At 41.8% G+C, this 20,515-nt stretch overlaps 1 protein-coding gene across 2 annotated transcripts in view; it reads right to left on the bottom strand.

Moving 5' to 3' along the window:
* Positions 1-7,537: 7,537 nt before the first annotated feature.
* Positions 7,538-20,515, bottom strand: part of tti1 (TELO2 interacting protein 1) — a 38,759-nt gene continuing 25,781 nt past the window's right edge. For both annotated transcript variants that reach the window (XM_070896062.1, XM_070896061.1), the window contains exons 4-8: positions 17,887-18,038; positions 15,836-15,976; positions 15,412-15,616; positions 13,841-13,928; positions 7,538-11,553 (exon numbers count right to left, since the gene is read on the bottom strand). In XM_070896062.1, coding sequence (XP_070752163.1) covers positions 11,370-11,553; positions 13,841-13,928; positions 15,412-15,616; positions 15,836-15,976; positions 17,887-18,038 — 770 coding nt within the window. In that variant the 3' untranslated portion in view covers positions 7,538-11,369. The remainder of the gene's footprint in view (positions 11,554-13,840; positions 13,929-15,411; positions 15,617-15,835; positions 15,977-17,886; positions 18,039-20,515) is intronic.

Raw genomic sequence — 20,515 nt, 5'->3', positions numbered from 1 at the left:
AGGTTGCTTCAAAAAATTTCAACCTTGGTTTCTGGGGGAGGCAAGCTAGGGTCAAAGTTGTTATTGAAAGTATTCAGTAGATTTAAATCTTTTGACATTTACTGTTGTCCCCTTATTACATAAGAACATAAGAAATAGGAGCAGTAGGCCATACGGCCCCTCGAGCCTGCTCCGCCATTTAATACGATCATGGTTGTTCCGATCATGGACTCAGGTCCACTTCCCTGCCTGCTCCCCATAATCTCTTATCGGTTAAGAAATTGTCTATCTCTGTCTTAAATTTATTCAATGACCCAGCTTCCACAGCTCTCTGAGGCAGCAAATTCCACAGATTTACAACCCTCAGAGAAGAAATTCCTCCTCGTCTCAATTTTAAATGGGCGGCCCCTTATTCTAAGATTATGTCCCCTAGTTCTAGTCTCCCCCATCAGTGGAAACATCCTCTCTGCACCCACCTTGTCAAGCCCCCTCATAATCTTATACGTTTCGATAAGGTCACCTCTCATTCTTCTGAATTCCAGTGAGTAGAGGCCCAACCTACTCAACCTTTCCTCATATGTCAACCCCCCTCATCTCTGGAATCAACCTGGTAAACCTTCTCTGAACTGGCTCCAAAGCAAGTATATCCTTTCTTAAATATGGAAACCAAAACTGTATGCAATATTCCAGGTGTGGCCTCATCAATACCCTGTATAACTGTAGCAAGACTTCCCTGCTTTTATACTCCATCCTCTGCAATAAAGGCCAAGATTCCATTGGCCTTCCTGATCACTTACTGTACCTGCATACTAACCTTTTGTACTTCATGCACCAGGACCCCCAGGTCCTGCTGTACTGCAACACTTTGCAATTTTTCTCCAATTAAATAATAACTTGCTCTTTGATTTTTTTCTGCTAGAGTGGATAACCTCACACTTTCCAACATTACACTCCATCTGCCAAATTTTTGCTCACTCACTTAGCCTGTCTATGTCCTTTTGCAGGATTTTTGTGTCCTCCTCTCATTGCTTTTCCTCCCATTTTTGTATCGTCAGCAAACTTGGTTACATTACACTCGGTCCCTTCATCCATGTCGTTAATATAGTTTGTAAATAGTTGGGGTCCCAGCACTGATCCCTGTGGCACCCCACTAGTTACTGATTGCCAACCTGAGAATGAACCATTTATCCCGATTCTCTGTTTTCTGTCAGTTAGCCAATCCTCTATCTATGCTAATATATTAACCCCAACCCCGTTATCTCTCTTTATTTCCTCTACAGTCCTGTAAAAGATGCTCATCCAGAAAAATAGGGTCAAAAACTGTTTCATCTGAAACAAGTTAACAACCGGTGTTTAAGGTTTCTGGTATTATTTTTCTTCCCCAGGTTTGCACTTGTTTCTTTAAACAATTTGCTCTAAATTCAGTGCTTATTAGATGCTTTTATTTTTGAGTAGTTAAAGAGCAACATCTCTCGATTACAGGAACCCCTAAGTATCAGCAGCATTCTGTACTGCCTGATTTTGGGTGGGGGTGAGGGTCAAGCATTAAAACAAAGATAGCCGAAGGCACAGTCAATAATGAGACAGAATTCTGTTTCTGAACTGAGGACTCTCATTTTTGTTTTAAAAAAAAATTTCATTTCAGGTAAGGGACGGTAGATTATTAGGTTAGCCTGAAAACCAGGAACCCTTACAATCTTTGTGTGAATCATCCTGTTGTGCATTTGCTGTTTCAAATTTGAAATAGTGGGGGCTAAGTTGAACTTTATACACACTGCCGCCGGTAAACCACTGCCCGATGTAATATCCACTAGAAAGTAAACCGGGGTGAGGTATATAACAAGCAATTTGTAAGATATTGCCCATTATACACTATCAAGTTAGAATTTCCTCCTTGGGATTAAAATTGTGGGATTAGGAAGTGACTGTAAAAACCTAGCAGGAACTGGAAACATTGTTGACTGACAATTTGCCTAATGGGGGTTTACTTGCACTTCCATCTATCCAGATATAATTTATTTATCTCTTGTACCCAGGCTTATGCCACTTCACGGCATAGATGGATCAAAGGTGATTTCAATTTCATCCCAATGGTCTCTGGTCTGCTAAAATGCTCCAGTTTATTATAGGGATACAAAGGAAATTTGGTCCTGCACTTTGGAATGATCATAAACAGGACAGAAAACTAATCTCCTTGCATTACAGAGATGGTAGGGCTAGGCTGCTTTCTTTTCAACCCATGGGTGATACATTCTCTGCGGCTGGTCATCTGCATGTATTTCTCTGCTTGGATCAAGTGCAATGTTCTGCATTTTGGAACCAATTAACTCACCTTAATCCCCACGCTGAGTCAATGCAGTAGAACTAAACCGACTGCCAGTCATGTAGACTGAATACTTTATCATCGTACGTTTATTCCCCCCTCCAAAGATTTGTGGCTCCCTATTCCCCCCCCCCCCCCCGTTATAAATTCCTTACCAGGAGGGATGATGGGATTATTGATGCATAGAGTTCTCCACAACTACGGTGTCTGAATTTTCAGATGGTAAAATTAAGATTCAAAGAAAGGAAGAAAATAAGATGGCAAGTTCAGTTTTTCTTCCTCACAAGCTGGGCTTCGAGCTGACCTGCCTCCATCAGCTATGCTGAGAAATCAAATTTTGATGAGAACACACTGCCTTCTGCTCAAGAGCCCAGCAGTTACCCACTTCAGCCATTAGGACCACTCCCGCCCAGTTCTAAATTAGATGTTGCCAGTTCTTGCTAATAAAGATAGCACTTCCCTCCCGTGTAAGCATACAGAATAACGTACTGAACATTTATGCTATACAAGTCCATTAAGTATCAACTCTAAAATAAAGGTCAGCTTGACAGGGATGATTGATAGATCTGGGAAGTGTTGTGGCTCAAAAGAGTGAATAAAGGAATTGTAGAACACAAGTCATCTGGCTGCCTGGGTGAATCCTTCCCTACCTTATCGTCTAATTAATATATAAAAAATATTTAAAAAAATATATATATACACACACACGCACACACACAAATATGTTATCCACCACCAGCGCAAAGAATAATGGGGGTTTCGGTGAACGAACAATTACAGGCATGCTGAAAGCTAAATAGAGATCATTCAGATATTATACCACCAGTGTGCTTGAATTCTAAATTGATTGCAGTTGTAAAGTGATAATTACCACACTAAACTAATTGGGCACTTGATTTATTCTGATTTAATTTTTGGAAAGAAATGAACGACTGCATGTAGAATCGTAGCATGGAAGGAAGCCATTTGGCTACGCCTCACCCCCAACTCATTGGCTGACAGTGGTATCAGTTGAACACAGTGGAGCTTGGTCTCCAAGCATCTTGGATCCCCTTGCTATTGGACCAAGACCTTGCTCTGCCAGGCCTGTGCGGTGGCTCGTGTGCAACAGCCACCCAGCATCTTCCACCCTTCAAAATGAAGTTCGGGACCTGGAAACTGTAGGTCGCGCATTGGACTCAGTCACCTGAGAACTCATTTTTAGTGTGGAAGCAAGTCATCTTCGACTCAGAGGGACTACCGAAGAACACAAATGAGCCATCAGGGCCAAACTAGCCAATGTTATTAAAAATATTTTTATTTCAGTACTCCAGGAAGAAACCTTTAATAAAAAGCACAATTCCAATAAGTTAAAAAAAATACAATGTCATCTATCAGATCACTTTCTGTAAATCTCTTTCTTCAACAATACTTGATAGTTACATTAACTCTCACTTCTCTTCTATAAATTCAAACTTAGGATTTTACCAAGCTGGACCACTTACAAAATGTGACATTCTTGTGATTTGATTTAGAGAGCCAGGAATCAAAACAATACCTTTAAGAAACGGTGTCACCACATTACTGGGTCTTGTAAGACACACTTTACTGAGTTTTGAGGGAGCAAGAACACGATCATATTTGACACTATTATCTTTAATATTCAGGATTATTTCAATTAAAACTAAAACCAAAGTGCCAGTTTATTATGCATCAGTTGAAGGGCTTGAAGCAACATGATAGCCAAGGTTTTTTTTTTAAAGTCTGCTGTTTCAGGTGTTGGATCTTCAATGACACTATTCTTTTAAGTGCTTTTTTACGATTAAAAGAACGGCATGCATAAAGCATCAGGTAGAATTCCTAGAATGGAGATTTTACTGAGCATACAGCAATTGTCATTTAAATACATCAATAAATTAGACATCCAGACTTGAAAATGAAATATTTTTATAATTTAACAGATTCTGTGCATGCCTCTCAATGAGTTTGTTATGCCACCAACCACATAATTTACATTTGAAAAAAAAGGAAGAAAATGCCAATGCCAAATACAGTTTAGTGAGAATTTAATTGAAGCTTGTCCGACATCCAGTACTGGATGAGCAGAAATTTTCTCCAATTAAATATTGGGAAGACCAAAGCCATTATCTCTGATCCCCGCCACAACCTGTGTTCCCTAGCCACTGGCTCCATCCCTCTCCCTAGCATCTGTTGGAGGCTAAACCAGATTATTCGCAACCTAGGTGTCATATTTGACCTGAAAATGAGCTTCCGACCACTTTTTTAAAAAAGGAGGGAGAGAAAATGGGAAATTATAGACTGGTTAGCCTGACATTAGTGGGGAAAAAGTTGGAATCAATTATTAAAGATAAAATAATAGCGCATTTGGAAAGCAGTGACAGGATCGGTCCAAGTCAGCGTGGATTTATGAAAGGGAAATCATGCTTGACAAATCTTTTAGAATTTTTTGAGGATGTAACTAGTAGAGTGGACAAGGGAGAACCAGTGGATGTGGTGTATTTGGATTTTCAAAAGGCTTTTGACAAGGTCCCACACAAGCGATTGGTGTGCAAAATTAAAGCACATATTAAGGTAATGTATTGACGTGGATAGAGAACTGGTTGACAGACAGGAAACAGAGAGTCGGGATAAACGGGTCCTTTTCAGAATGGCAGGCAGTGACTAGTGGGGTGCCGCAGAGCTCAGTGCTGGGACCCCAGCTATTTACAACATGCATCAATGATTTAGATGAAGGAATTGAGTGTATTATCTCCAAGTTTGCAGATGACACTAAGCTGGGTGGCGATGTGAGCTTTGAGGAGGATGCTAAGAGGCTGCAGAGTGACTTGGACAGGTTGGGCGAGTGGCAAATGCACGGCCGATACATTATAATGTGGATAAATGTGAGGTTATCCACTTTGGTGGCAAAAACACGAAGGCAGAATATTATCTGAATGGCGGCAGATTAGGAAAAGGGGAGGTGCAACAAGACCTAGGTATCATGGTACATCAGTCATTAAAAGTTGGCATGCAGGTACAGCAAGCGGAGAAGGCGGCAAATGGCATGCTGGCCTTCATAGCGAGAGGATTTGAGTTTAGGAGCAGGGAGGTCTTGCTGTAGTTGTACAGGGCCTTGGTGAGGCCTCACCTGGAATATTGTGTTCAGTTTTGGTCTCCTAATCTGAGGAAGGACATTCTTGCTATTGAGGGAGTGCAGCGAAGGTTCACCAGACTGATGCCCAGGATGGCAGGATTGGCATACGAGGAGAGACTGGATCAACTGGGCTTGTATTCACTGGAGTTTAGATGAATGAGAGGGGATCTCATAGAAACATATAAAATTCTGACAGGACTGGACAGGTTAGATGCAGGAAGAATGCTCCCGATGTTGGGGGAGTCCAGAACCAGGGGTTACAGTTTAAAGATAAGGGGTAAGCCATTTAGGACCGAGATGAGGAGAAACTTGTTCACTCAGTGAGTTGTTAACCTGTGGAATTCTCTTCTGCAGAGAGTTGTTGATGCCAGTTCGTTAGATATAGTCAAGAGGGAGTTGGATATGGTTCTTACGGCTAAAGGGATCAAGGGGTATGGGGAGAAGGCAGGAAAGGGGTACTAAGGTGAATGATCAGCCATGATTTATTGAATGGTGGTGCAGGCTCGAAGGGCTGAATGACCTACTCCTGCACCTATTTTCTATGTTTCTATGTTTTCTATATCCATGGCATAGCTAAAACTGCCTATTTCCGTAACATCACCCATCTCTTTCCCTGCCTCAGCTCATCTGCTGCTGAAACCCTCATCCATGCCTTTGTTACCTCTAAACTTGACTATTCCAATGCACTCCTGACTGGCCTGCCACATTCTACCCTACATGAGCTCAGTCATCCAAAACTCGGCAGCCCATGTCCTAACTCGCACCAAGTCCCGTTCACCCATCACACCTGTGCTCGCTGACCTACATTGGCTCCCGGTTAAGCAACGCCACAATTTCAAAATTCTCATCCTCATTTGCAAATCCCCCCATGGCCTCGCCCCTCCCTATCTCTAATCTCCTTCAGCCTCACAACCCCCCCCCCCCCTGCAATATTTGCACTCCTCAAATTCTGCCCTCTTGAGCATCCTGTATTATAACTGCTCAACCATTGGTGGCTGTGCTTTTAACTGCCTGGGCCCTAAGGTCTGCAACTCCCTCCCTAAACCTCTCCATCTCTCTTTCCTTCTTGATGCTTAAAACCTACTTCTTTAACCAAGCTTTAGGTCATCTGCCGTAATTTCTTTGTGGAGATTCGGTGTCAAATTAATTTTTTTAGTCTTTTCACACTCCTGTGAAGTGCCTTGGGATGTTTTACTACTTTAAAGGCGCTATATAAATACAAGTTGTTATTGAAGCATTTTAAAATTATCCAGATGGTAGTCAATGATATGCTCATGAGCATGTATTAGAATAATTTCCAGCAGGGTCAAATCTGAAAAGGGCCAGCTTTTGTCCAAATCCAGTATAAAGTTCAACTGATTGCCGGCATGTCTTTCATTCATAAGTGGACACATAGCCCATCCTCTTATCCTCCACCAACCTGTCCCCGCCGAACAGCACTGCCCCCCAGTCAAGAGCCAAGGTGCGGCCCTGGACAACGTGGCCCATTTCCCATACCTCGGGAGCCTCTTATCAACAAGAGCAGACATTGATGACGAGATTCAACATTGCTTCCAGTGCCCCAGTGCAGCCTTTGGCCGCCCGAGGAAAAGAGTGTTTGAAGACCAGGCCCTCAAATCTTCCACCAAGCTCATGGTCAACAGGGCTCTAGTAACACCCGCCCTCCTGTATGGCTCAGAGACATGGACCATGTATAGTAGCCACCTCAAGTCGCTGGAGAAATACCACCGATATCTCCGCAAGATCCTGAAAATCCCCTTGGAGGATAGACGCACCAACATTAGCATCCTCGACCAGGCCAACATCCCCAGCATTGAATCACTGACCATACTTGATCAGCTCTGCTGGGCAGGCCACATTGTTCGCCAGGCATGAGACTCCCAAATCAAGCGCTCTACTTGGAACTCCTTCACGGCAAACGAGCCAAAGGTGGGCAGAGGAAATGTTACAAGGACACCCTCAAAGCCTCCCTGATAAAGTGCAACATCCCCACCGACACCTGGGAGTCCCTGGCCAAAGACCGCCCTAAGTGGGGGAAGTGCATCCGGGAGGGCGCTGAGCACCTTGAGTCTCATCGCTGAGAGCACGCAAAAATCAAGCGCAGGCCCACCCACCCTTTCCCTCAACGACTATTTGTCCCACCTGTGACAGGGACTGGTGGTTCTGTATTGGACTGTTCAGCCACTAAGGATTCATTTTTAGAGTGGAAGCAAATCTTCCTCGATTCTGAGGGACTGCCTATGATGATGACTGCTAAAGTCTTGCTTGGGTAGGGGATGGAGAATGAAGTAATAAACAGTCATAGTTTCAACCTTGAGAAAAGACTTTCACAGGTACCCTGAGAATCTGAGTAAGTGATCCTTTTGTGACCTGAACTAATAGCCATATTTGGAATTTTGGATGTTTTTTTACTTCACAGACAGGCTTTGGGATTGAGTTTAAGCATTACTTTTTAAAAACAAAGTAAATCTGGGTGCTTTAAGAGGAGTTCAACACCAAATTAGAGAATGTAATGTTACAAGCATTGCCCAGTTTGCTTTCTGAGCACAAAGCTTGTGTGTGAGGTCTCCTGGGCTGTCAGAAAGTGAGGCTTTGGTTTCCTAAATTAAAAGTATTCCTGATGACTTAAATAGAGGTCTTTAAAATTATGAAGAGGTTTGATAGGATAGGATAGGATATAAAGATAGTAAATATAAAGATAAATCCAATGAAGAATTCAGGAGAAACTTCTTTACCCAGAGTGGTTAGAATGTGGAACTCGCAACCACAAGGAATAATTGAGGCGAATAGCATAGATGCATTTAAGGGGGAGTTAGAGACGTACGAGGGAAAAAGGAATAGAAGGATATGTTGATGGGTGTAAGAGAAAAATTTGGCATTAGGGGTACCAATGGGACAAGGGTTAAAGTGCTGGTTCCTGCACCAACCCATAAGGAGGTAAAAGGCCTCTCTTTGTCCTTGCACATTCCAGTACCAAGGTTCCAGAAGTTATTAATTCAATAATATTCCGACAGGATACGATGTGAGAACCTAAACAGACATTGATAAGACCTTGCTAAGAGGCTCGAGGTGGACTCACGGGCATCAAGGAGAATCAACAAATTCTGACCTAATGAAGTGATTCTAGTCACGGCCTAGTCACGAGGGTCTTGGCCTGTCAATCCAAAGTAGCACTAATAAGGTAGTCCAATTAGAGAAGTAGCACTGATAAGGCAGTCCAATTAGAGATCAAGGGAGGTCTTACCAGGGAACGGAGGGGTTTTTGAAATGTATAAAAGTTGTATGATTGTGCTGTTCGTAGAGCATCTCCACTCACAGGCGGCTGTGATGAGAGATGTTCCCAGACGTTCGTAATTAAAGATCGTTGTACCTTGCTATCCGTATCCGTCTCTGTCTGCTAACTTCGAGAACTGCTACGCGGGTTGGGGCGAGCGTCGACCCTCTATATCAGGGGGCCCGCTCGTGGGAGGAGAAGCCTTCCCATTTTCCCCTTACATTGGGGCTAGATGAAGTAGGGTGGGAGGAGGATTGTGTGAAGCAGAAACATCAGCATAGATTAGTTGGGCTGAATGCCCTATTTCTGTGCTATAAATTCTATTTAATTCTATACGTAAATTCACAGATTTTTAAAAAAAGGGGCCATATGCTTTGGGCACTGAAGATGTACATTAAAGTCAGATGAGTCAATTGGTGAACTGTCACAGCTCAGTTTATTTTAAACAAATACGAGGATCAATAATCTCATCCTAGGCCCATTAACCAGGATGAATGGGAGATTAAGTAATTTGTTATCTCAACAAATATTCACACCCACTGTGGTGAAGACAATTCTATTCATGCCATCACTGCCACCCCCTCTCAATTCTTGGGACAAGAATTAACAAAAAAAAACACAGCTTTGTTTGGGGGGGGGGGGGGAGGTGTTGGTGGGAGGGGGCAGTTAGGTTTTATACAAGAGACTGATGTGTAGACCTAGGGGGCTGGAGTTGGAAGCCAAGTTGTAGGATTTCTGCTTTTGCAGTTAGAAGTTGTACTGTGAACAAAGTAATGAATTTACTTTGAATATTACCGAGTCTTGCTGCCTGTACAATAAAGCAGCTTAATGATTCATCTTTACTAAGCTTTCAAAAAGCTGGAGCAGTGCAAATGCTAAAGAAAAGATATCCAGTTCCAATCACAATGGGGAGCCGCTGTTACATTCCTGGCTTATGCTGTTGTATAATTAGATAGCGGGCAGTATGTGCACAATCCTAAACTCAAGACGCTCGGACCTCTCACTGGAGTGACGAGTACTGCTGTACCTGCGACATTAAGCACCCGAAACTTGTAACATTAAGTAGTGACACAATCTGTAATCTTAACTCATGATCACTCACAATTCAAACAATTGATCTGGAATATATATCGCAAGCTACTTCCACTCAGATGGGCATTCTAGGAACTAGTCATAAATATCAAACCATCACCTCAGTCAGTTAGATTTTCATTAGGAAGTTGAAAACACGTGTGTATTTATTACTGAGGTTTCTCAGGGGAAGCAAATATTGTTCAACACCAAAAGAAAGCATCCAGCTATATTCAATAGCTCCTTAAAAACCTTAAGGACCTGAGGGTACTTGTGCATGAAATGCAAAAGGATAGTATCCAGGTGCAGCAAGTGATCAGGAAGGCCAATCTTGGCCTTTATTGCAAAGGGGATGGAGTATAAAAGCAGGGAAGTCTTGCTACAGCTATACAAGGTATTGGTGAGGCCACACCTGGAATACTGTATGCAGTTTTGGGTTCCATATTTACAAAAAGATATACTTGCTTTGGAGGAAGTTCAGAGAAGGTTCACTAGGTTGATTCCAGGGATGAGGGGGTTGATTTATGAGGAAAGGTTAAGTAGTTGGGCCTCTCCTCATTGGAATTCAGAAGAATGAGAGGTGATCTTATCGAAATGTATAAGATTATGAGGGGGCTCGACAAGGTGGATGCAGAGAGGATGTTTCTACTGATAGGGGAGACTAGAACTAGAGGGCATGATCTTAGAATAAGGGGCCGCCCATTTAAAATAGAGATGAGGAGAAATTTCTTCTCTGACAGTTGTAAATCTGTGGAATTCGCTGCCTCAGAGAGCTATGGAAACTGGAACATTGAATAAATTTAAGACAGAAATAGACAGTTTCTTAAACGATAAGGTGATAAGGGGTTATAGGGAGTGGGTGGGGAAGTGGAGCTGAGTACATGATCAGATCAGCCATGATCTTATTGAATGGCGGAGCAGCCTCAAGGGGCTGTATGGCCTACTCCTGCTCCTATTTCTTATGTAAAATATTGTTATATAATAAATTACCCTAAAGTTGGTGCAGATGTTGTGGAACTCAAATCTATTCAAGCTTGAAAAACAAAAGGCCCCTTGTAGACTTTAAATGCAAAAAGAGAGACAGACATGGCTAGTCAAGTTTGGGATCTCACCACACTTGCTGGTTAATCTCACAGTTGCTGTGTGACTGCCCCACCATCCTCTCAACCAGTCACAGGTGCACGGCTTAATACAGAGGAGAGCTTGAAGACAGCAAGAAACACAGTCATGGAACAGACCCAGCTACTACAGCTACTCCATTTACTGAAACCAGTCCACATATGATTGTGGCAATCATTCTAATATGTGAGACACTCCCTTAGGGTATTTTTCTCATCTACATCTTCTTGGCCTTCCTGTTTTGTACCACCTGTGCTCAAAAGGTCAATGTGGGCCCAGACCTTTGACGGTGCTGCTGTGAAACAAGCCACAGAAACTGGTGTAAAGTACACGAGGGATGACTTTACAACCCTAGAGAAGCGCCTTCCTTCAGCTTAATGCGATCCCTGCTCCAAGGCTGATATTGGCACTCTGCATACGAGGAGTTTTAATTATCGTATAGACACCAGCAAGTATCACAAATTCCAGAGTCACTGAAACCCTTGCAGAAGCCGGAGAACATTATCCGTGAATTCATTCCTTTGCTTTCCCATTCCAGTCAGTTGGATTGGTGGGAGGCTGAAGTGTGGTGGATTGTAGGCCTCTGGACAATAAACTTCATTCAAAATGAGCCAGATGGCATCAGGATCAACTTCAGTTAGAGAGTAAAAAACACTGGTGAAGGAAAAAAAAGGGTATTAAATACACATAGAAGAGTTTGTTCTTTTAACAACAACAACTTGTATTTATATAGCACCTTTAACATAGTAAAATGTCCCAAGGCACTTCACAGGAGTATTACAAAACAAAATATTTGACACCAAGCCACTCAAGGAGAAATTAGGGCAGATGAGCAAATGCTTAGTCAAAGAGGTAAGTTTTATGGAGTGTCTTAAGAGGAAAGAGGTTGAGAGAGGGAATTCCTGTACTTAGGGAAACAGAAGGGACGGCCACCAATGTTTGAACGATTATAATTTGGGTTGCTCAAGAGGGCAGTATTGGAGGTGTGCCGATATCTTGGGGGGTTGTGGGGCTGGAGGAAATTACTGAGAAAGGGAGAGGAAAGATTTGAAATCAAAGATGATAATTTTGAAATCGAGGTGTTGCTTAACCGGGAGCCAAAGTAGGTCAGCGAGCACAGGGGTGATGGGTGAACGGGACTTGGAGAGAGTTAGACCCAGGTAGCAGAGGTTTGGATGATCTCAATTTACAAAAGGCTAGAAAGGTAGGAGACCAGCCACGTGTGTGCTGGAATAGTCAAGTCTAGAGGTAACAAGGACATGGATGTGGGTTTCAGCAGCGGATGAGCTGAGGCAAGGGTGGAGACGGGTGATGTTACGAGGTGGAAATAGGGGGTCTTCGTTATGCTGCTGTTATGTGGTCGGAAGCATATTTCAGGGTCAAATATGACACCAAGATTGTGAACAATGTGTCAGTGACTAAAACGGAGTTTGTGGCGGGGACCGAAAACAATAGCTTCGGTCTTCCCAATATTTAATTGGGAGTAAATTTCTGCTCATCCAGAACTAGATGTCGGACAAGCAGTCTGACAATTTGGAGACCATGGAGGGGTCGAGAGAAGTGGTGGTGAGGTAGAGCTGGGTGTTGTCAGTGAAACATGTGGAAATTGATGCTGTGTTTTCAGATGATGTCGCCAAGGAGTAGCATGTAGATGATAAATAGGAGGGATCCAAGGATAGATCCTTGGGGGACACCAGAGGCAACGATGTGGGAGCGGGAAAAGAAGCCATTGCAGGTGATTCGCTGGCAACGATTAGATAGATAAGAATGGAACCAGGCGAGTGCAGTCCCACCCAGCTGGATGACGGTGGAGGGGTGTTGCAAAAGGATAGAGTGGTTAACCGTGTCAAAGGTTGCAGACAAGTCAAGAAGGGCAAGGAGGGATAGCTTACTTTTGTCACAGTCACAAAGGGTGTCATTTGATGAGAGCCATTTCGGTACTGTAGCAGGGGCGGAAACCTGATTGGAGTGATTCAAACATGGAGTTGTATGAAAGACAGGCACGGATTTGGGAGGCGACAACACGTTCAAGGATTAAGAGGAAAGGATGTTGGAGAAGGGGTGGTAGTTTGCAAGCACGGAGAGGTCAAGGGTGTTTTTTTTTTAAATAAGGAGGGGTGATGATGGCATATTTGAGAGAAGGGGACATGGGTGGTCAGCAGTTTGATGGAAATAGGGTCGAGGGAACAGGAAATGGGTCTCATGGACAAGATGAACACGAAGAGGTCAGAGAAACTAAAGAAAGATGTGAATTCAGGGGAGTTTGACCCAGTCGGCTGGGGGAAGGAAGAGAAATGGCAGAGGCAGCTGAGTGCTTTTAGTTCCAAGTGAAACAGTTTTATAATAATACGGTTTACATATTTATTCCTTCCTCCATTTTTTCTATTAATTCTCTTCCATCTTTTTGGACCTCTGCAGAAGACTCTTTTCTGGAGTACAGATCTATTTAGTGTCCTCCTTTCTAACCCAGGGCATTGGGGACAGTTGTCTATCACCTCGCTGAGATCAGCACAGACTGAGAAAATCCCTGGTGTAAATGGCTCAGCTACTCAGTCTTAATTAGTTGGGCCATCAGGGTTCCATTTTTATATCTAATTTCAAAATATGATGAGGGGGATGTTAATGTAACTACAAAATTCTGTGGGTGATGAATTTAACTACAGGCTAATTTCTTCTAATACTCAACAATGCAACCTCACCCGTGGGCATAGACGGTGACTTAGGGGAGTAATTGTACCACCGCCCCCATGCCATGTTAATATTGGGGCACAATATATCCAAGGGGATTGTCAGAACTGCCTGGTCCAGAAACAGATGTATACAATAAATAAAAAGGATATCAAAATGAATATAATAAAAAGGTAGCATTGGGGAAGCTCTCTCTTTTTAAAAGACGCAGAAATTCTTCATGTTTCATTCAAATCAGTGATTAGTGAGTTACCTGCAAGCCGCTTCCTGGAGTTTCTGTGGCTGCCTGCTGCTCAGGTACGGTAGACAGGTGCTAACCACCATATCCAAGTCAGTCTCACCTGTGTCAAGAAAAATAACACTGATGTTATCTCTCTCAATATGATTAAACCATTTTAATGTCACTATTTTGTGCTCACCATGGTGAGCAATATTAGGAACCAAGGGATTGAACACTTTTTATATTAGGCACTCAGCGTCAAGCGCTCCCCGGGTCAGATGGAGCAGTGTCAGATGCAGTTTGCTCCAATAATGTACCTATACGCCAAACTCAAAATGGTACCTTGCCACTTCCTACATCAGCCATCCTGTTACTACTGAGTGAGATTGCTAATTATCATCTCATGCTCAGTCGGAACTCGATCAAGGCCACGCAAATTAATTCCACGGTTAAACGATGTTAATTAATGAATTCCTAGTTATCTTCAACTAAATTCTCAAAGAAAAAAGGTTATGACGTTAAATGTTGCAAAATTATACAGAATTGATACTCAAAATAATGCATGATCCTCAACACACATCACAATGAATACCCGTAGAATTTCTGGCAATAATCTGATGGTATATCTTCAGAAATGAGGAAACCACGTGTTCAATCTGCCTCATTTGGACCTATCTATTCCAGTCTGCTGTCAATCAGATTGCTCTGCCTCCATTAGTGTGCTGTTGCTTCTGCTCCTAGTTTTGCTGGTGATTATCCTTTGGGACTGGATATTAGTTCAGCACCAATATCCATCACCAGTTCACATATATGTTGGATACATCGACCTCTCAATCCCGAGCACTAATGTGTTAGTTTTTCTTTTATTCTCAAGAGGATAATTCGGTTGTAACAAAAATGAGAAATGGCAGCCAAACATTGTAGCACTTACAATTGCACAATCTGTTATCACACAGCCCAAGTGACAACTAAGCTACTTGTTATCGAGAGGAAACTTTGCGACTTTGCTCAGGTTGCTTTAGTTTTAAAGCTGATGAGGACAGAACTTCTCTATCCACTGCATTGCCAATAGCTTTGAGCAGTATAATTCAATATAACCATTGATCAATATTGGTCTAAATTGGCAATCACCACATCATAAAAGCGAAGATAAGTGGCCATTAGAATATGCTGGCCCGGAAGGAAAGCCTGGCTACATGTGTCTTCTGGAAATCATTGGGATCACATGAAAGTCTATAATTGCAGACGTATTACTTTCTTTAGGTCTCTGATATATTTGTGTGGCAATAAATGGAAAAATAAGGCAACTGCCCCATAGCTGAAAAGTTAATTGCTCACTTTTTTTCCTAATACAGAATTTTGTAAGTAACAGTCTCATTAGATATATTGCTATGAACGCAGTGTCTGAAATACATGAATAGTTTGAAGCTGGAACACTGCAGTTGAATTTAGAAGAGAACTGAATTAGGACACAAAATTAAAATAGAACATTGGGTCAGTTAGAAAGGGAAAGATTGTCCCTGGTAAATATCTTAATTCCCTTTTCTATTATATTGGCAGTAATAGAACGAGTCCAACTGTTGAGATCGGAGATATGTGCTTACCAAGATCCAGTTTCTCACAGAGTTTTCCAAAGCCCTGAAGCACAGCTAGCTGTAATTTGTAGGAGAGTGTGTGGCTATAAATGGGCCCAGCCTTGCCACTGACTGGGGCTTGGCTTACTAAAGATCTGGTCACCTTTGGCAAAATGTTTTTAGAAACTCGGCTCCTCAGGAAATCACCACATGTGTCAGCCAACTTACACAACACCTGAAAAGCAAGACAGAAACCCACTCAACACTCTGCAGTTTGTTCATACAAAATCAGAAAACAATCCTGGCAAATTTCTGATATCCAGAAATACATTATAACATGTAAACATTTTGTAATGAAGTCAGCATAAAATAAATTATTCTTGCCCTGGTTTACTATAAATCATGTGAGACACACAAATTCACCAAAGATGTTGGATAGGAAACATCATTTCACCTTGAATGCCCTGAGGACCACGAGGGGATCATCATTGGTTAATCGTTGCACAAGAGGACTCCACGCACGGTGTACCATTGGGAGGAGTTCATTCACATTACTCTGAAGCACAGTCACACACAGTTCCAAGACATCCAACACCTGTAAAACAAATATTGTACAGCTGGAGATATACAGCAAGTGACGAGGCACAGATTTGAAAGGATCGCAGTACACGGAGAGACACCCATGATATTCATTGTAATCGTGCTGTATTCGGATGCAAGAGTTTACTATTAAAATATTTTACTGTTCCAAGATGGCTTGTTTTTCTCTATTGTTTCCATTATGAAATATATAAATCCTTCGGGTTTTCTAGCTTGACTGTTTAGAATTTAAACATTTTAAATATCTATTTACAGCTAGAGTACTGCTTACAGTTCTGGTTATACATTACAGGAAGGATGTGATTGCACTAGAGAGGGTACAGAGGAGATTTACAGGGATGTTGCCTGGACTGGAGAATTTTAGCTATGAGGAAAGATTGGATAGGCTGGGTTTGTTTTCTTTGGAACAGAGGAGGCTGGGGGGAGGCCTTATTGAGGTGTATATAATTATAAGGGGCCGAGATAAGAGTGGATGGGAAGGACCTATTTCCATTAGTAGAGGGGTCAACAACCAGGGGGCATAGATTTAAAGTAATTGGTAGGAGGTTTAGAGGGGATTTGAGGGGAAATTTCTTCACTTAGAGAGTGGTGGGTATCTGGAACTCACTACCTGAAAGGATGGTGGATGCAGAAACCATCACCACATTTTAAAAGTGCTTGGATATGCACTTGAAGTGCTGTGACCTACAGGGTTACGGACCAAAAGCTGGAAGGCGGGATTAGGCTGGATAGCTCTTTGTCAGCCACATCCATGTTATCTGGTCACACTGATCTAACTGGAGGAGAATGCAGACTTCATATTCAAATTAAGATCTTAACAGCAAAGTATTTCAATTTCATTTTAAATTAGAGGAACACTCCATCATGTAGATTTGTTAAAAATAACAGGTGCAATATGACATACCCATGTAAAACAATGTTGCACACTACTTGGACTGCACATCCTTGGGGACTAACTTGCATTCCATTCATTTTATAAGCAGACTAGACAGAGTGGAAGGCTGGGAGCATTCCCTTCAGCTCCCCATTTCCACCCTTCACAATTCTTTTGAAGCATTAGATTAAGTTGTACATGGTTGCTCTAATTAGGAGCTAACTCAATGGAGTAGGTTTTAAAAATATTATGGGCCAATCTTACATTTATGGCAACCATCCAGTTTGGGAGTATTCAAATAGCAAATTACAAGGTGTGTATAATAGTGAAGCTCTCATGTTATGGCCTAAAATGCAATATGAAAACAGACAGACGAGTCTGGTTACTTTATGATAAAGGTAGCATAATTGCTAAAAAGCTTTACACAAGAACAGAATGTAAGTTACTCAGTTAGCTGCAGTTCTTCACATTTTTACCCTTAAAGCACTAGTCTAAGCATTTGTTGTTCGAACTATGGTATATGGAAATTGGAACTTGCAAACATGCAAAACATTGACTTGCCTTTATAGTAGCTGACTGACCTACTTTGTATTTCCAGTAAGTTCTCTTTTTCTTTTAATTAAGTCATAATATAACATATACTGAACAAATTAGTTTTCTGTCAACAATAACCAATTTTCTTGATCCCCAAATAGATCATTTTAACTCAATAATGCCATCCCACAAGGATTGGAAGCAGCTCTGAATGACTAACCGAAATTAAGAACTTCTGTAATGTAGAAAAAGGCAAATTAAAGATAATGGCACCATTCTGAGGGAGTGACAGGGAACTCAGCCACACGCAGTGCATTTGTACATTGGGATTTTGAAGGAATGCCTCAACCGGATTTCTATCAATCCCAATATTCTCTAGGTTACTTTTACAAGTAAAATCCCAGAGGACTTCTAGCTCCTCTCACAGGAGAAGTCAACTCTACAATCAACAAACAAGATTTTATATTCTAACTTCCAGATACGGAACAATAGAAGACCTTCAGCCGCAGTTTAATGCTTTTGTCGGACATCAGGTGAATGCATCTCTCCATCACATCTTTGGCGATTTGGATATGAGCTGGCAGCTCTTTCTTCACGTCAGGGTGGCTGCAGCTGATGTCGGGTTCCAGTTGATCAAGGATTTCACATTCTAAAACAGAACACACACAGGTGTCTTTAAGGCTTTTAGAAAACTCAAATGTCACTTACAACATTTTAAAACCGTGACTGCCAAGCGCACAGGTTGAATATCAGACTTACCATTCTAGATGGATACGATTCAAGGTTATTGGTGCTGGGTCTTTCACATTCGGAGATATAAAATCGGGCTGAATAAAGTCAAAGGCCATTGCTATATCAGGCAAGCCAGCATCCCTAGTTACTTGGAGATATACTGGAATGTAGATGAGCAGCAAATGGTCTTGTTCACACAATGACAACCAGCACCATATGAAACTCCCAACCAAAGGACAAGGTCTTACACCAGTACATATTGGCATAAGTTTATATTTAAGCACCATGCTGAAAGCACCAGAGTTGAGAAAAAAAAAGTGAGCTTCATGTCTGAAGGGCTTCAAGAGGTGCCCTGGAAATCATATTTTATTTTTGAAGCTTCAGAAGGCACAGTTGCCTTATGTAACTTGCTATTCAGTTTGCATAACTCCCTAATATAATAGTGTTCAAATATTACAGAGTCTGTGTGTAATGCACAATGAAACTCTGGGATGTAATGACCTGCTATGAGCAGATAAAACTCTCCATTTAAAACACTGTTTACTTTCATAACATTTAAGCCCCTCATACAATGTCTGCTCAGAGAGAAGCAAATCAAGAATAGCAATAAGGTCAAATATGTAAATATGACAACACAAGTGGACTCTGAAATATATTGTGACATTTGGGCTGCTGAGATTCGTTAGGGATCGAGAAACGATAGAGTAACACTATCTTGGGGCCACTTTTAATTAGACTGCGGTAGTCAATTCTTCTCCTTAAATATTTGAAAAAATTAAATGCAAAACTATTTTTTGTTTTGACACCATTTACTGCTTAATAAGATCTCATCCGACTTTAAATATTTCTTTGGAGGAAAAATAAATTGACATTCTCACTTATCAACTATTAATCACCTGCGTTTAAAGGAAGTGCAATCATTTGAATTGTTCCTGTAGCATAGTCTTAAATGTTACGGAGGTAGAAGTAGCCGGCTTGGTGATGGAAAGAATATGGGTTGGAAGCTCAGCTCAGGGTTAAATGCCACAGACAGTGGTCAGGGAAACAGTAGGTGTAGAGACAATTAAGAGAGACATGGAATTTTATTGCACAGTATTTTTTTTTAAATACCCATAGACATGCTAAAAGATTCTTTTAAATGACGGAGATGAAATTCTCATTTTCTAAATGAAGGACTCAGCCTTAGTTTATTGTTGGACTAAAATCAGTAGATTTCAGTGAACCAGTGACTATGTAAATATGACTGATCCAATAGACTGCTGCATGAATTGCAATGCCAACACACTTAAAGGCTTCTTGTGCAGGCTTTCTATAACACACTTATGTGCACCAGATACGGTGAATACATTTTTACTTTGTTATGTCAGCAGACCAACAATTGTTACTGTGAACAGTAACACCAGTCTTGTTGAACATTAATTCTGCAGCTTTCATTCGGAGTAATGTTATTCCATAGGAAAATGCATTAAAGACAACAGGTAACAACGTGACTGGATTCTGAAGAAAAATCAAACACTTCAGTATTAATACTAGTTAATTAACAGCAACTTGCATTTATATAAGCGCCTTTAACGGAGTAAGACATCCCAAAGAGCTTCACGGGAACGATTAGCAAACAAAATGACACCGAGCTACATAAGGAGATATTAGAAAAGCAAAATATTGCGGATGCTGGAATCTGAAATAAAAATAGAAAATGCTGGAAACCTCAGCGGGTCAGGCAGCATCTGTGGAAAGAGAAACAGAGTTAATGTTTCGGGTGATCGACCTGAAACGTTAACTCTGTTTCTCTCTCCGCAGATGCTGCCTGACCCGCTGAGATTTCTAGCATTTTCTATTTATAGGAGATATTAGGACAGGTAACCAAATGCTTTTTCCAAAAGCTTGGTCAAAGAGGTAAGTGTTAAGGTGTGTCTTAAAGATGGAGAGAGAGGTAGAGAGGTTTAGGATGGGAATTTCAGAGCTTAGCGCCTAGGCAGCTGAAGACATGCTCACCAATGGTGGAGCGAAGAAAATCGAGGATGCACAAGAGGCCAGAATTGGAGGAGTGCAGAGATCTCAGAGGTTGGAGGGCTGGAAGAGGTTATAGAGATAGGGAAGGGCGAGACCATGGAGGGATTTGAAAACAAGGATCAGAACTTGAAAATTGATGTGTTGCTGGATCTGGAGCTGATGTAGGTCAGTGAGCACAGAGGTGATGGGTGAATGGGACTTGGTACGAGTGAGGAGACGGCCAATAAGCTCAAGTTTACTGAGGGTGCAAGGTGGGAGGCCAGCCAGGAAAGCATTGTAATAGTCAATTATATAGGTAACAAATCCACGGCTGAGGGTTTCAGCAGATGAACTGAAGCAGGGGTGGAGACTGGCAATGTTAGAGGTGGAATTAGGCAGTCT

The sequence above is a fragment of the Pristiophorus japonicus genome, chromosome 12 (genome assembly GCF_044704955.1).
Source record: "Pristiophorus japonicus isolate sPriJap1 chromosome 12, sPriJap1.hap1, whole genome shotgun sequence".
Classification (NCBI taxonomy): Eukaryota; Metazoa; Chordata; class Chondrichthyes; family Pristiophoridae; genus Pristiophorus; species Pristiophorus japonicus.
The sequence above is the reverse complement of the archived record's forward strand: the minus strand, read 5'-3'. Positions and strand labels throughout refer to the sequence as shown.